General features: G+C 44.4%; 1 protein-coding gene across 3 annotated transcripts in view; it reads right to left on the bottom strand.

Moving 5' to 3' along the window:
* sorcs2 (sortilin-related VPS10 domain containing receptor 2) overlaps positions 1 to 14,830 on the bottom strand; it is a 963,539-nt gene that overhangs the window by 165,708 nt on the left and 783,001 nt on the right. For all 3 annotated transcript variants that reach the window (XM_070871372.1, XM_070871374.1, XM_070871375.1), the window contains exons 9-10: positions 7,146 to 7,325; positions 436 to 582 (exon numbers count right to left, since the gene is read on the bottom strand). In XM_070871372.1, coding sequence (XP_070727473.1) covers positions 436 to 582; positions 7,146 to 7,325 — 327 coding nt within the window. The remainder of the gene's footprint in view (positions 1 to 435; positions 583 to 7,145; positions 7,326 to 14,830) is intronic.

Here is a 14,830-nt window from a genome sequence, read left to right as displayed (position 1 = left end):
GTTCTGATTTTGCATACTTGAACAGTAAATGGTAGGTACGTTTTATGCCAGTAAATATTTTTTTATAATAATAGAGTACAGCTGGACAAAACAAAAATGCAATTTAAATGAAAATAATTACAGAAAAGTAGCTTTGGGCCTAATTCTAAAAATGTTTTTTTTTTATTATTCATTTTCAGGATGTGGGTGTTTCTGAAAAGGCCAGCATTTATTGCCAAGCCCTAAATGGGCCTTCTTCTTGAACCGCAGAACGGTTTGATACACCTGAGTAGCTTGATAGGCCATTTCAGAGGGCAGTTAAGAGTCAACCACATTGGTGTGGAACTGGAGTCAGATATAGGCCGGTAAGTTTCCTTCCCTAAACACGCCATACTTTACATTTAAAAAACACAGGAATATCTGAACACAGCGCAACCTTCCTAGGAAGACACTCACCAGATTACAGTTTGTTGGTTTGCCATTCATGTCAGTGGCAGGCGGCGTCAATAATTGCCAATCACGACCCTTGTTGTAGGTGATGTAGGTCTTCACTTTACCATTCACTTTTTTATTAGCCAAGAAAACCCCTTTAACACCCTGCACCTTTAAGGCAAAAAAAAAGGAGGCGGGAAAGGAAAAAGAAAAAAAAGTTAAGTAACCGCAGGCATTAAAAAATTATCTGTTTTCCAACTTTGTGCTGAATTTGAATAATTGGCTTAAAATTTCCTCAAAGCCAAAATTTCTGATTCGTTAAGATACAGTCAGGATAATCAAACCAGCTTTTCAATTCTGTCCAAAACTGCTGATACCTCAAACAAAGCCAGATATCTCATTAAGAAATTGGATTGAGCAGACTGAGTTGTGAAAATCTATTACGAGGTGATGGATGAAAGATATACACATATCAGGCACTATTGCAGTGTAATTTGTCCCTGCATTTGGTAATAGACCTTTCAGTAACAGATTGCTTTGCTAATTGCAATATACGGCGTCATTCATCCAAGCAGGAAAACACAATCCAAAAATAAAAATTTGGTTTCCTTGGTTATTTCAAATGCTTCATTAATCTTTCAGGGCATTATATATGCATAAATATAATATTTGTATTATATATTTTATATAAATATATTTATTTGTTTATATACATACACATGCAAACATATATACATTACACACAGCAATATCATTGCTCTTTTTTTAAAAGAAAGCAATGAATTGCGGTCCCAGATCTTTATCTTTCATTTTAATTCCACTTTAATCCTTCTGCACCACAAGCCATTCGTTTGACAAGAGACCTGCCAGGTGGCATACTCAGGGGCCAACTCCAATGTTGCTCTATTTCCAGATGCAGGGAGGCGTGCAAGACTGTTTTGGATTGCTTCGCTCTCGCACTTTCCCTTTCCCTCCCCCCCACCCCATTTAAGAGAGCCTCTGTGTCCTTTCACCCTTGCCAAGACCATGATCACATCAAGTGGGGAGTCACATCCACAGACACACACCCTACCATGCAAGGTGCTCCTGGAATGCCTTGGTTCTGGGCGTTAACTGTTATTTTTCAGATTGAGTTGTTTTCCTCCTTTTAGTACAGAGTGGGCTGCAGACTTCTTCACTATCAATACCACTCTACAATTTGCCAGTAGGAGACATACTTCAAATGGAGCAAACTGCAAAACTCAGTCGTGTCCTTTTCACAAAAGAGTCAGGTAACCGTGGAAGTGAGCAATTAATACTTCAACATTCTGGATAAGTGCTGTACCACTTGCCTAGTCAGACAAGCTTTCATCCTACTTCCGTGTGATTAACATTGTGACAAAAGAAACAGTGTCTGCAAATGTGGATCATAAAAAATGTGTAGAGAGTTTGAAAATTGAAAAGGACGTTTCATTATTCAGGGCATCTTTCATACAGCAATTCAGCAGTTTCAGTGCTCGAGCACGAGGCCCTCAACTAGAAGAGACTGGAGTCTCAGACCAGCCCTGCCTGAAGTAGGGGGTACTGACATACTTCCACTCACACCCGTGTCTCCCTCTTCAATTGGGAAGGTAGGAAAGACTGGCCCACTGATGTACCTCTGCCCTCTGTCAATCCCACCGCAAGAAGAGTATGATTGCCTGAGTCTATCTAACCCCTGACAGAAAGTGTGAGTATGAACACCAAGTGAGGACAGGGTCTAACCTTGGCCCCCTGCTATTTCTCATCTACATGCTGCCCCTCGACGACATCATCTGAAAACACATCAGATTCCACATGTAGGCTGATGACACACAGCTCTACCTCACCACCTCGACTGACCCTTCAACTGCCTCTGATTTGTCACATCGCTTGTCCGACATTCAGGTTTGGATGAATTAAATATTGGGAAGACCAAAATCATTGTCTTTGGTCCCTGCCACAAACTCCTAGCCACCTACTCAATCCCTCTGCCTGGCAACCGTCTGAGGCTGAACTAGACCTTTCACAACCTTGGTGTCCTATTTGACAGTGAGCTGAGATTCCGACCCCGTATCCATGCCATCACCAAGCCGCCTATTTCCACCTCCATAACAATACTCGACTCTGCCCCTGCCTCAACTCATCTGCTGCTGAAACCCTCATCCGTATCTTTGTTACTTCTAGACTCGACGATTCCAATGCTCGCCTGCTTGGTTTTCCATTTTTCTCCCTCTAAAATTGAGCTCATCAAAAACTCTGCTGCAGGTATCCTAACTTTCACCAAATCCCGTTTACTCATCACGCCATGCTTGCTGACCTACATTGGCTTCTGGTTCACCTCCACCCAATTTTTTAATTCTTGTCCTTGTTTTCAAATCCCTCTATTGCCTCACCCCACCCTATATGATTAACCTCCCCCAGCCCTACAACCCTATCAGATCTCTGTGCTCCTCCAATTCCAGCATCTTGCGCATCCCTAATTTTCTTCATTTCACCATTGGCGACCATGCCTTCAGCTGCCTAGGCCCCAAGTTCTGGAATTCCTTCCCTCAACCTCTCCAGCTCTTGCGCCACCTTTAAAAGGTGTTCCTTAAAACCTACCTCTTTCACCAAGCTTTTGGTCATCTGTCCTAATGTCTCCTTATGTGGCTAGGTGTCAAATTTTGTTTGATAGCACTCTTGTGAAGAACCTTGGGATGGTTCACTATATAAAAAGGAGCTATATAAATGGAAGTTGTTTTTGAATCCCTGAAACATTTTAAATACCTTGATTAGATCACCCTTCATTAAAACAGTGACTACACTCCAAAAGTACTTCATTGGCTGTAAAGCGCATTGAGACGTCCAGTGGTCGTGAAAGGCGCTATATAAAAGCAAATCTTTCTTTTTCTAAACTCAAGGAAATATAAACATGGAAACATAGAAACATAGAAAATAGATGCAGGAGTAGGCCATTCGGCCCTTCGAGCCTGCACTGCCATTCAATGATCATGGCTGATCATTCCCTCAGTACCCCTTTCCTGCTTTCTCTCCATACCCCTTGATCCCCTTAGCCATAAGGGCCATATCTAATTCCCTCTTGAATATATCCAATGAACTGGCATCAACAACTCTCTGCGGCAGGCAATTCTATAGGTTAACAACTCTCTGAGTGAAAAAGTTTCTCCTCATCTCAGTCCTAAATGGCCTACCCCTTATTCTAAGACTATGTCCCCTGGTTCTGGACTTCCCCAACATTGGGAACATTCTTCCCGCATCTAACCTGTCCAGTCCCGTCAGAATCTTATACGTTTCTATGAGATCCCCTCTCATCCTTCTAAACTCCAGTGAATAAAGGCCCAGTTGATCCAGTCTCTCCTCATATGACAGTCCAGCCATCCCGGGAATCAGTCTGATGAACCTTCGCTGCACTCACTCAATAGCAAGAACGTCCTTCCTCAGATTAGGAGACCAAAACTGTACACAATATTCCAGGTGAGGCCTCACTAAGGCCCTGTACAACTGCAGTAAGACCTCCCTGCTCCTATACTCAAATCCCCTAGCTATGAAGGCCAACATACCATTTGCCTTCTTCACCGCCTGCTGTCCCTGCATGCCCACTTTCAGTGACTGATGAACCATGACACCCAGGTCTCGTTGCACCTCCCCTTTTCCTAATCTGCCGCCATTCAGATAATATTCTGCCTTTGTGTTTTTGCCCCCAAAATGGATAATCTCACATTTATCCACATTATACTGCAACTGCCATGCATTAGCCCACTCACCTAACCTGTCCAAGTCACCCTGCAGCCTCTTAGCGTCCTCCTCACAGCTCACACCGCCACCCAGTTTAGTGTCATCTGCAAACTTGGAGATATTACACTCAATTTCTTCATCTATAAATTGTTAATGTATATTGTAAAGAGCTGGGGTCCCAGCACTGAGCTCTGTGGCTCTCCACTAGTCACTGCCTGCCATTCTGAAAAGGACCTGTTTATCCCGACTCTCTGCTTCCTGTCTGCCAACCAGTTCTCGATCCATGTGTACATTACCCCCAATACCATGCACTTTGATTTTGCACACCAATCTTTTGTGTGGGACCTTGTCAAAAGAATTTTGAAAGTCCAAATAACCACATCCACTGGTTCTCCCTTGTCCATTCTGCTAGTTACATCCTCAAAAAAATCCAGAAGATTCATCAAGCATGCATAAATCCATGCTGACTTGGTCTGATCCTGTCCAAATGCGCTGCTATTTCATCCTTAATGATTGATTCCAACATTTTCCCCCCTACTGATGTCAGGCTAACCGATCTATAATTGTCCATTTTCTCTCTCCCTCCTTTTTTAAAAAGTGGTGTTACATTAGCTACCCTCCAGTCCACAGGAACTAATCCAGAATTGATAGTCTGTTGAATAATGATCACCAATGCATCCACTATTTCTAGGGCCACTTCCTTAAGTACCCTGGGATGCAGACTATCAGGCTTCGGGGATTTATCGGCCTTCAATCCCATCAATTTCCCTAACACAATTTCCTGCCTAATATGGATATCCTTCAGTTCCTCCTTCTCACTAGACCCACTGTCCTCTAGTACATTCGGAAGGTTATTTGTGTCTTCCTTCGTGAAGACAGAACCGAAGTATTTGTTCAATTGGTCTGCCATTTCTTTGTTCTCCATTATAAATTCACCTGAATCCGACTGCAAGGGACCTACGTTTGTCTTCACGAAGAAAAGTTCATGTAACCTATCATCATAATTTATCCCTTTGAGACCTGGTTTCATTCTGGTGAAACAATGCTGTAACCCTCTGAGGTCAAGGAATCTTTCCTGAGGTTCAGTGCCCAAAATTAAACGCAATACTCCAAAGTGGATGACCTCACACTTTCTCACATTGACCTTCATCTACCTTAGTTTTTCCCACTTACTTAGTCTGTATCTGTCGCTTTGTATAGATCACATCATCAGTGGATACCATTGTCAGTTTGAGAACATTATTGCCCCAAAACGTATTTGTTCAGATCACCCTCTTTCCTAGATTTGCGGTTGAGCAGTGCCTAGATGAAGGAGCACGCGATAAAGCTTAAGTTGTGCTTACACCATAATCGCCCTTCAGATCATACGATATGAGGAGGCCCAGCAGCAAACTGAAGAGGTGGCCCCAAGGTAAATTAAAAATCTTTCTGGAAATTCATATAATCATAATCGCAGACAAGATTTTGCCTATTTATTATCTACATGATGCAAATATTATGATAAAAGTTCTTGGTTAGACTCGAACATAAATGGTGATCCCACTGCTTTCAAATTATTCATAGAGCTCCCCTATGCAAAGCACTAATTTGTCAAACACTTCCCAGTGTACCCTCCATCCTCTATTAATCTGTAAACTGCACAGTTATAACCGTGACATAAAAATAATAAAATGTTTTCTTTCCAGCTCTTTCTCTGCTACATATTGCATATATTAATAATTCAGAGTGGGAAGATATATCACAATGGACAGCTAAAGATAAAGAGGAACATGATTGGATAGTTTGCATCAGCACTTTGTGCACAATGCTCAGTGGGAGTGGAGGAATGTTTAATCCAATCTTTATATTGACCCGGCTGCCAGCACCTCTAAATTGAGAATCCATATTTGTAGTTTACTCATACCCACTTGAGGGGTTCAGATGACAGCATAAACTAACAGTTTACTACCATTTTCTGAGTCGAAAGAATAGATTCAAAGTTTGAAATGACTGCAGGGTATGTGCTTCTAATAATATAGGCTGTAAAGCTTAAGGGGTGGTTTCACTTCATTTTGTGCGAGCAACACCTGTGAATGCTTTCGATGATAGTTAGTATCATCTGGTTCATTGACACAGGAAGACATTGGATTCCACGACGCCACTGAATATACACAGTATCTTTCAATCAGTGGTATTGCATCCCTACAAGTGTGAGCTAATGCAGTTGGGGAGGACTAAGGGAATACACAATAAATGGTAGGACGCTGAGAAGTGTAGAGGAACAGAAGGACCTTAGAGTGCATGTACACAGATCCCTGAAGGTAACAGGCCAGGTAGATAAGGTGGTTAAGAAGGCATACGGAGTACTTGCCTTTATTAGCCGAGGCATAGAATACAAGAGCAGGGAGGTTATGCTTGAACTGTATGAAACACTAGTTAGGCCACAACGAGAGTATTGCGTGCAGTTCTGCTCACCACATTACAGGAAAGATGATATTGCATTAGAGAGGGTACAGAGGAGATTTATGAGGATGTTGCCTGGACTGGAAAACTTTAGCTATGAGTAAAGATTGGATAGGCTGGGGTTGTTTCCTTTGGAACAGAGGAGGCTGAGGGGAGATGTATAAAATTATGAGGGGCCTGGATAGAGTGGATAGGAAGGACCTATTTCCCTTAGCAGAGGGATCAACAGCCAGGGGGCATAGATTTAAAGAAATTGGTATGAGGTTTAGAGGGAATTTGAGGGGAAATTCTTTCACCCAGAGGGTGGAAGGGGTCTAGAACTCACTGCCTGAAAGGGTGGTAGAGCCAGAAACCCTCATATAGCATTTAAAAAGTACTTGGATATGCACTTGAAGTGCCCTAACCTACAAGGCTACGGGCCAAGAGCTGGAAAGTAGGATTAGACGGGATAGCTCCCTGTTGGCCGGCAGGGACACGATGGGCCAAATGGCCTCCTTCCGTGCTGTAAATTTCTATGATTGTATGATTCTATGCTGAAGTACTGAAGCAGAATTTACCTCATGAATATCTATTACAACATTTTCTTCTGGTTGTTTGGTACTTCTGACATCCTCTAGAGTGAGAGTGAAGTAGACGCCCTTCGGGTCTGACAAGTAGAGGTTATAGGTGTCCGTCTGATGCCACTCCTCGACAGCCACAAACACTTGATTTTCATCCGTACTGATGAGTTGCATGTCCTAGAGGATAAAAAGATGATGACTTTGTGCCACATATATCAGAAAATATTACACACACCTGTTCGAAACATAGAAACATAGAAAATAGGTGCAGGAGTAGGCCATTCAGCCCTTCGAGCCTGCACCGCCATTCAATGAGTTCATGACTGAACATTCAACTTCAGTACCCCATTCCTGCTTTCTCGCCATACCCCTTGATCCCCCTAGTAGTAAGGACTACATCTAACTCCTTTTTGAATATATTTAGTGAATTGGCCTCAACAACTTTCTGTGGTAGAGAATTCCACAGGTTCACCACTCTCTGGGTGAAGAAGTTTCTCCTCATCTCGGTCCTAAATGGCTTACCCCTTATCCTTAGACTGTGACCCCTGGTTCTGGACTTCCTCAACATTGGGAACATTCTTCCTGCATCTAACCTGTCTAAACCCATCAGAATTTTAAACGTTTCTATGAGATCCCCTCTCATTCTTCTGAACTCCAGTGAATACAAGCCCAGTTGATCCAGTCTTTCTTGATATGTCAGTCCCGCCATCCCGGGAATCAGTCTGGTGAACCTTCGCTGCACTCCCTCAATAGCAAGAATGTCCTTCCTCAAGTTAGGAGACCAAAACTGTACACAATACTCCAGGTGTGGCCTCACCAAGGTCCTGTACAACTGTAGTAACACCTCCCTGCCCCTGTACTCAAATCTCCTCGCTATGAAGGCCAACATGCCATTTGCTTTCTTAACCGCCTGCTGTACCTGCATGCCAACTTTCAATGACAGATGTACCATGACACCCAGGTCTCGTTGCACCTCCCCTTTTCCTAATCTGTCAATGATTCAGTCTGGCTCAATGTTTTACTCAGGACCTGGTTATGCATAGTTGACCCTTTTATGGTCAGTTGGCTCAACTGGTAGTATGCCTCCCTTTGGCCAAAAGGTTGTGGGTTCAAGCCTTGCCTGGGGCACTGAAAATTTTATTTTAGTCCATTTTGAAGGGACAGTGACCTTCAGACGAGATTTTAAATACATTTCTTGTCTGCTAATACTCAATAGTGTGACAATGAATGGGGGTAAATCCTGATATTCTTATCAATATTTTCCCTATGAATGTCCTCTCAATAATTTGCTTCTCCCCTGCTTCCCCCAAAAAAGCCCAATACAAGTAAGACTGCAATCTCTTTGGCCGCTGTTAAACACTTTCCAATAAAAACAGAGAGGTGTTCATTTCTTTTGAGCTGCATTACAGACACTTTCACTATGTTTAACATTTTGTTCCAAAAGGGTAATGTTTTCTAATTGGTGCAGTGATACAAATATTGGCTGCATTAGTGTAAACATACTCTCAAACCCAGCACAGGCTGAGGTGCCATTTTTCCTTGCTCTGGTAATGTTTGGAGGCTACCATTTTCCCAGTTTGGGGAGAGGTGGAAAGAACATAATCATGATAGGAGCACATTGGACCTTTTTATGTTGCATTCCTAGACTTTTTTTAAGGACTAATATTAGTGAAACCCAAAAGCTTCAAAATTGAATTGAACATAAAACCTCTATGAACTCTGTCCATGCTGTCACAACTTACAACTCAGAAATAATTGGTATAGATTTTTAATCTTGCTCAATTTTCTGGGCTTGACTAACATAATATTGCTTTAAATCAGAAAACCATCACGGTTAAAATTATTTCACTTTACAGCTGGTTCTTGTGCCAACAAAACGATTTTTATTGATTTATAATGTTGCTAAACATGCATTCTGACAACTGTCACCTCATAAATTAACAGCAGTTGCCAATAACTCTGGTACTACACATTTCATTTTTTAGAAAGCTAGAAAACAGTGCTCACTAATAAAATGTCCCATTTTATTTAGGATATAGTTAAAAAAATTCCCACAAATATAAAATAATTTTACAAAAGAAGTCTTACTTTACTGTGTTTATACAAATGATGTGGCAATAATAAAAGGCTGCCCATTACACACTCCACTGGATTTTCTTATCCGTGGATCTGAACTGCCAGTTTTTCGCCCGTGCCCAAAGTGAAAATTACCCTCAATGTCTTAACATAAATACATTTCAGGAGAAGCGAGATAAGTACTTGAGGGAGAATGGAATAGAAGATTATGCTAATAGTGTTACATGAAGTAGGGTGGGGGCAGCTTTTGTGGGGTTCCATTTTCTGGACTGTTGGAAGATGCGTGGTTAAAGGTTACTGTCACAGTCTGTGCTAAGAAACAATGATGGAGTTAAGCAAAGTGTTTTTTTTAATACATTCTTGAGACATGGGTGTCACTAGCAAGACTAGCATTTATTGCCCATCACTAGTTGACATTGAGAAGGTGCTGGATCAAGGTGGTGAAGCGTCTTCCTGAACTGCTCCTCTCTGTGTGGTGAAGGTACTCCCACAATGGTATTAAGTAGGAGTTCCAGGACTTTGACTCAGCAACGATGAAGGAACAGTGATATACGTCCAAGTCAGAATGGTGTGTAAATTGGAGGAGAACTTTGAGGTGCTGGTGTTCACGTGCACCTGCTGCCCTTGTCCACCTAGGTCGTAGATGTCTAGGGTTTGGGAGGGTCTGTTGAAGAAGTCTTAGCAAGTTGCTGCAGTGCATCCTGTAGATCATACACAGTGCAATCACAGTGGATCCAGAGGACTGCGTTTTCCGGGATGGTGTTGTGCTACATGAGTGTTGTTGCAGCTGCACCCATCCAGGCAAGTGCAGAGTAGAGACCAGAAGCAGCGGGAGCAGAGCGAGAGTGGAGCGAGATAAAGAGTGCGATAGCAAAGCAGGCCCGAGACCAGAAGCAGTGGGAGCAACTCAAATACAAGCAGAATTTCAAAGAGTGACGGCGGAGGAAAAAAGCACCTAAAGTGATGTCGGCACAAGGGAAGAAGTTGATTCGTGAGCAGGTGATGTGTTTTTTTTTAAAGAGGCATTTAAAAATGATTTTTCCAGTGTTTTAGTACTGAATACAACTTAGTGTGTAGAAAAAAAAAAGAAAGTAGATAATATAGATAAATAATCTACACTAAGATATAGCGGGTTGTGTGTCTGGACTCAGTATGTGGGAGCTTGAAACCGAGAAAAACAGGTAAAAACAGGGGCTGGGGAGCCGCGAGAATCGGCGGGCGACGAGTGGGGAGAATCAGCGGGCGATGAGAAGCGACAGCATTTACATTACTCCACTGCCATCGACTCCTGATGCATAGGTCCTGTGCAGTCAAACTGATCACTAAATATAAAGTTCCCGGGGACCAGCAGAGAGGTCGGGACACGGGATCAGCAGCGAGGTCGGGACACGGGACCAGCAGCGAGGTCGGGACACGGGACCAGCAGCGAGGTCGGGACACGGGACCAGCAGCGAGGTCGGGACACGGGACCAGCAGCGAGGTCGGGACACGGGACCAGCAGCGAGGTCGGGACACGGGACCAGCAGCGAGGTCGGGACACGGGACCAGCGACCAAAGCGAGGGCAGCTGTAGAGAGAACAGGAAAAGTGCAGCAGAGCCTGCAAATAGAGAGCAGCGAGCTGGAGTCGGGGGGCCCGGAGTACGGTGGCAGTATCTTATGGACAAACCCACAAGCTCCTACACCATGGGCCCTGAAAACTAGAGAGAGAGGACCTGAGGGAGGGAGGGGGTCAGTGGGATTATGTGTAGGTGTGTGTGTGCTAGACCCATGCAGCAGAGCCTGGTCTACAATCATCTTGGGTCCCCTTGCCATTGGACCAAGACCGTGCTCTGTCAAGTTCGTGTGGTAGCCGGTGGGCAATGGCCACCCCATGTTAAAAGAATTCAGGCACAGGCAAAATGAAGTTCAGGACCTGGAATGTCAGCACCCTCATGGACAATCCCAACAGTGACAGGCCTGAACGTCGCACTGCTTTCGTTGCCCGAGAACTGAGACGCTTCAACATTGATGTCGCTGTCCTGCACGAGACACGCTGGGCAGGAGAAGGACAGCTCAAGGGTGCCACACCTTCTTCTGGAAATGCAAACCAGAAGTAAAATGCCCCCTCCATGGGGTAGGCTTCGCCATAAAAAATAAGCTAGTCTGGCATCTTAGAGACTCCCCTTGCGGAATAAACAAATGCCTCATGTCCCTCCGGCTCACCCTAACCTGGAACCAGTATACTATGGTCATCAGTGCATACGCCCCAACCCTGGAAGCTACAGACGAGACCAAAGAGGAATTCTACTCCGGCCTTGAATAATCTCTGTCCCGAGTTCCAACATGCGACAAGCTGATCCTCCTTGGCGACTTTAATGCCAGAGTTAGAAAGGACACAGATCTATGGATAGGCATGATTGGTAAGGAAGGGGTAGGGAAAGCCAACTCCAATGGCATTCTCCTCCTGACAAAATGCTTAGAACACGATCTTGTCATAATCAACACTTGGCTTTGTCAGATAGACAAGTATAAGGCCTCATGGCACCACCCTCGTTCCAGGCACTGCCATCTGATAGACGACGTCATTGTCTGAGCGAGGGACCGCAAGAATGTCTGTATCACCCGCGCCATGATAGGAGCTGACAACTACTGGACTGAACACTACCTAATCTGCTCTGTTATCTCCACCAACATTGCCTCGAAATGCCGGTGGCAACAGAAACACTGCCACAAAAAAATCAACGCTGAAGCGCTCAAAAACCCTATTCAGCCAATGCTGCACAGCCAGCCTGACGGCTCCCAATGAACCGGTACCGCGGAGTGCCCATAGTGCCTGGTCTGCCCTCAAGTCCACCATAATTAGCACCTATGAAAAGAACCTTGGTTACTCTACCAGAAAAAGGAGGCAGACAAAAAGCAGGAAACAATAGACCAGTTAGCCTAACATCTGTCGTTGGGAAAATGCTGGAGTCCATTATTAAGGAAGCAGTCGCGGGACATTTGGAAAAGCATGATTCAATCAAGCAGAGTCAGCATGGTTTTATGTAAGGGAAATCATGTTTGACAAATTTTCTGGAGTTCTTTGTGGATGTAACGAGCAGGGTGGATAAGGGGAACTAGTGGATGTGGTGTATTTGGATTTTCAGAAGGCGTTCGGTAAGGTGCCACATAAGAGGTTACTGCACAAGATAAAAGTTCACGGCGTTGGGGGTAATATATTAGCAAGGATAGAGGATTGACTAGCTAACAGAAAACAGAGAGTCGGGATAAATGGATTATTTTCTGGTTGACAAACAGTAACTAGTGGGGTGCCACAGGGATCGGTGCTGGATCCTCAAATATTTACAATCTATATTAATGACTTGGATGAAGGGACCGAGTGTAATGTAGCCAAGTTTGCTGATGCTACAAAGATGGGTGGGAAAGCAAATTTTGAGGAGGACACAAATAATCTGCAAAGAGATATAGACAGGTTAAGTGAGTGAGCAAAAATGTGGCAGATGTAGTATAATGCGGGATAATGTGAGATTATCCACTTTGGCAGAAATAACAGAAAAGCAAATTATAATATAAATGTTGAAAAGTTGCAAAGTGCTGCAGTACAGAGGGACCTCGGGGTCCTTGTGCATGAAAGGCTCGGGAGGTGCGTGGAGGAGCAGCCTATAAAAGGCCCAACGTCGCTGAGGCTAGGGAGTTCGTGAGAGGCTCGGGAGGTGCAGCTGCAGCTGGGTGAGAAGGCAAAATAGAAGCAGAAAGAAATCGAAAGATGACGTTACAGCCAAGGGGGTAAGTGATTGGCTGGTGATTGGTGAGTAGTTTTTCTTTTTCTTTTCTATATCAGTAAGTAATCTTTAGCATTGTTGTTGCCAATTTATGTTTATCTAGGGGTTAAGTCATGGCAGGAGAGCTCGGACACGTGTTATGCTCCTCCTATACTATGTGGGAAGTCAGGGACGCTTCCGGTGTCCCTGACGACTACGTGTGCGGGAAGTGTGTCCGCCTCCAGCTCCTGACGGACCGCATTGTGGAACTGGAGCTGCGGGTGGATTCACTCTGGAGCATGCACGATGCTGAGAATGAAGTGAATAGCACGTTTCGTGAGTTCGTCTTACCGCAGGTAAAGGGTCCCAGATAGGGAATGGAAGACCAACAGGAAGAGCAGTGCAAGGAAGATAGTGCAGGGATCCCCTGCGGTCATCCCACTGCAAAACAGGTACACCGCTTTGAGTACTGTTAAGGGGGATGACACATCAAGGGAGAGGAGCAGCACCGTGGGCGGCTCTGCTGCACAGGAGGGCAGGAAAAAGAGTGGGAGAGCGATAGTGATAGGGGATTCTATTGTAAGGGGAATAGATAGGCGTTTCTGCGGCTGCAACCGAGACTCCAGGATGGTATGTTGCCTCCCTGGTGCAAGGGTCAAGGATGTCTTGGAGCGGGTGCAGGACATTCTGAAAAGGGAGGGTGAACGGCCAGTTGTCGTGGTACATATAGGTACCAACGATATAGGTAAAAAACTGGATGAGGTCCTATGTGATGAATTTAAGGAGCTAGGAGTTAAATTAAAAAGTAGGACCTCAAAGGTAGTAATCTCAGGATTGCTACCAGTGCCATGTGCTAGTCAGAGTAGGAAGCACAGGATAGCTCAGAGCAGTGGTGCAGAAGGGAGGGATTCAAATTCCTGGGGCATTGGAACCGGTTCTGGGGGAGGTGGGACCAGTACAAACCGGACGGTCTGCACCTGGGCAGGACCGGAATCAATGTCCTAGGGGGAGTGTTTGCTAGTGCTGTTAGGGAGGAGTTAAACTAATATGGCAGGGGGATGGGAACCAATGCTGGGAGACAGAGGGAAACAAAATGGAGTCAGAAGCAAAAGATAGAAAGGAGAATAGTAAAAGTGGAGGGCAGAGAAACCCAAGGCAAAAAACAAAAAGGGCCACTGTACAGCAAAATTCTAAAGAGGCAAAGTGTCTTAGAAAGACAAGCATGAAGGCTCTGTGACTCAATGCGAGGAGTATTCGGAATAAAGTGGACGAATTAATTCCGCAGATAGCAGTTAACGGGTATGATGTCATTGGCATCATGGAGACATAGCTCCAGGGTGACCAAGGCTAGCAACTCAACATCCAAGGGTATTCAGCATTTAGGAAGGAAAGACAGAAAGGAAAAGGAGGTAGGGTGGCTTTGCTGGTTAAAGAGGAAATTAATGCAATAGTAAGGAGGGACATTAGCCTGGATGATGTGGAATCAGTATGGGTAGAGCTGCGGAACATCAAAGGGCAGAAAACGCTAGTGGGACTTGTGTACAGACCACCAAACAGTAGTAGTGAGGTTGGGGACAGCATCAAACAAGAAATAAGGGATGTGTGCAATCATGGGCGACTTTAATCTACATATTGATTGGGCGAACCAAACTGGTAGCAATGTGGTGGAGGAGGATTTCCTGGAGTGTATTGGGGATGGTTTTCTAGACCAATATGTCGAGGAACCAACTAGAGAGCTAGCCATCCTAGACTGGGTGATGTGTAATGAGAAGGGACTAATTAGCAATCTTGTTGTGTGAGGCCCAATGAGGAAGAGTGACCATAATATGGTATAATTCTTTATTAAGATGGAGAGTGACACAGTT

Source organism: Pristiophorus japonicus, chromosome 2, assembly GCF_044704955.1.
Source record: "Pristiophorus japonicus isolate sPriJap1 chromosome 2, sPriJap1.hap1, whole genome shotgun sequence".
Classification (NCBI taxonomy): Eukaryota; Metazoa; Chordata; class Chondrichthyes; family Pristiophoridae; genus Pristiophorus; species Pristiophorus japonicus.
The sequence above is the reverse complement of the archived record's forward strand: the minus strand, read 5'-3'. Positions and strand labels throughout refer to the sequence as shown.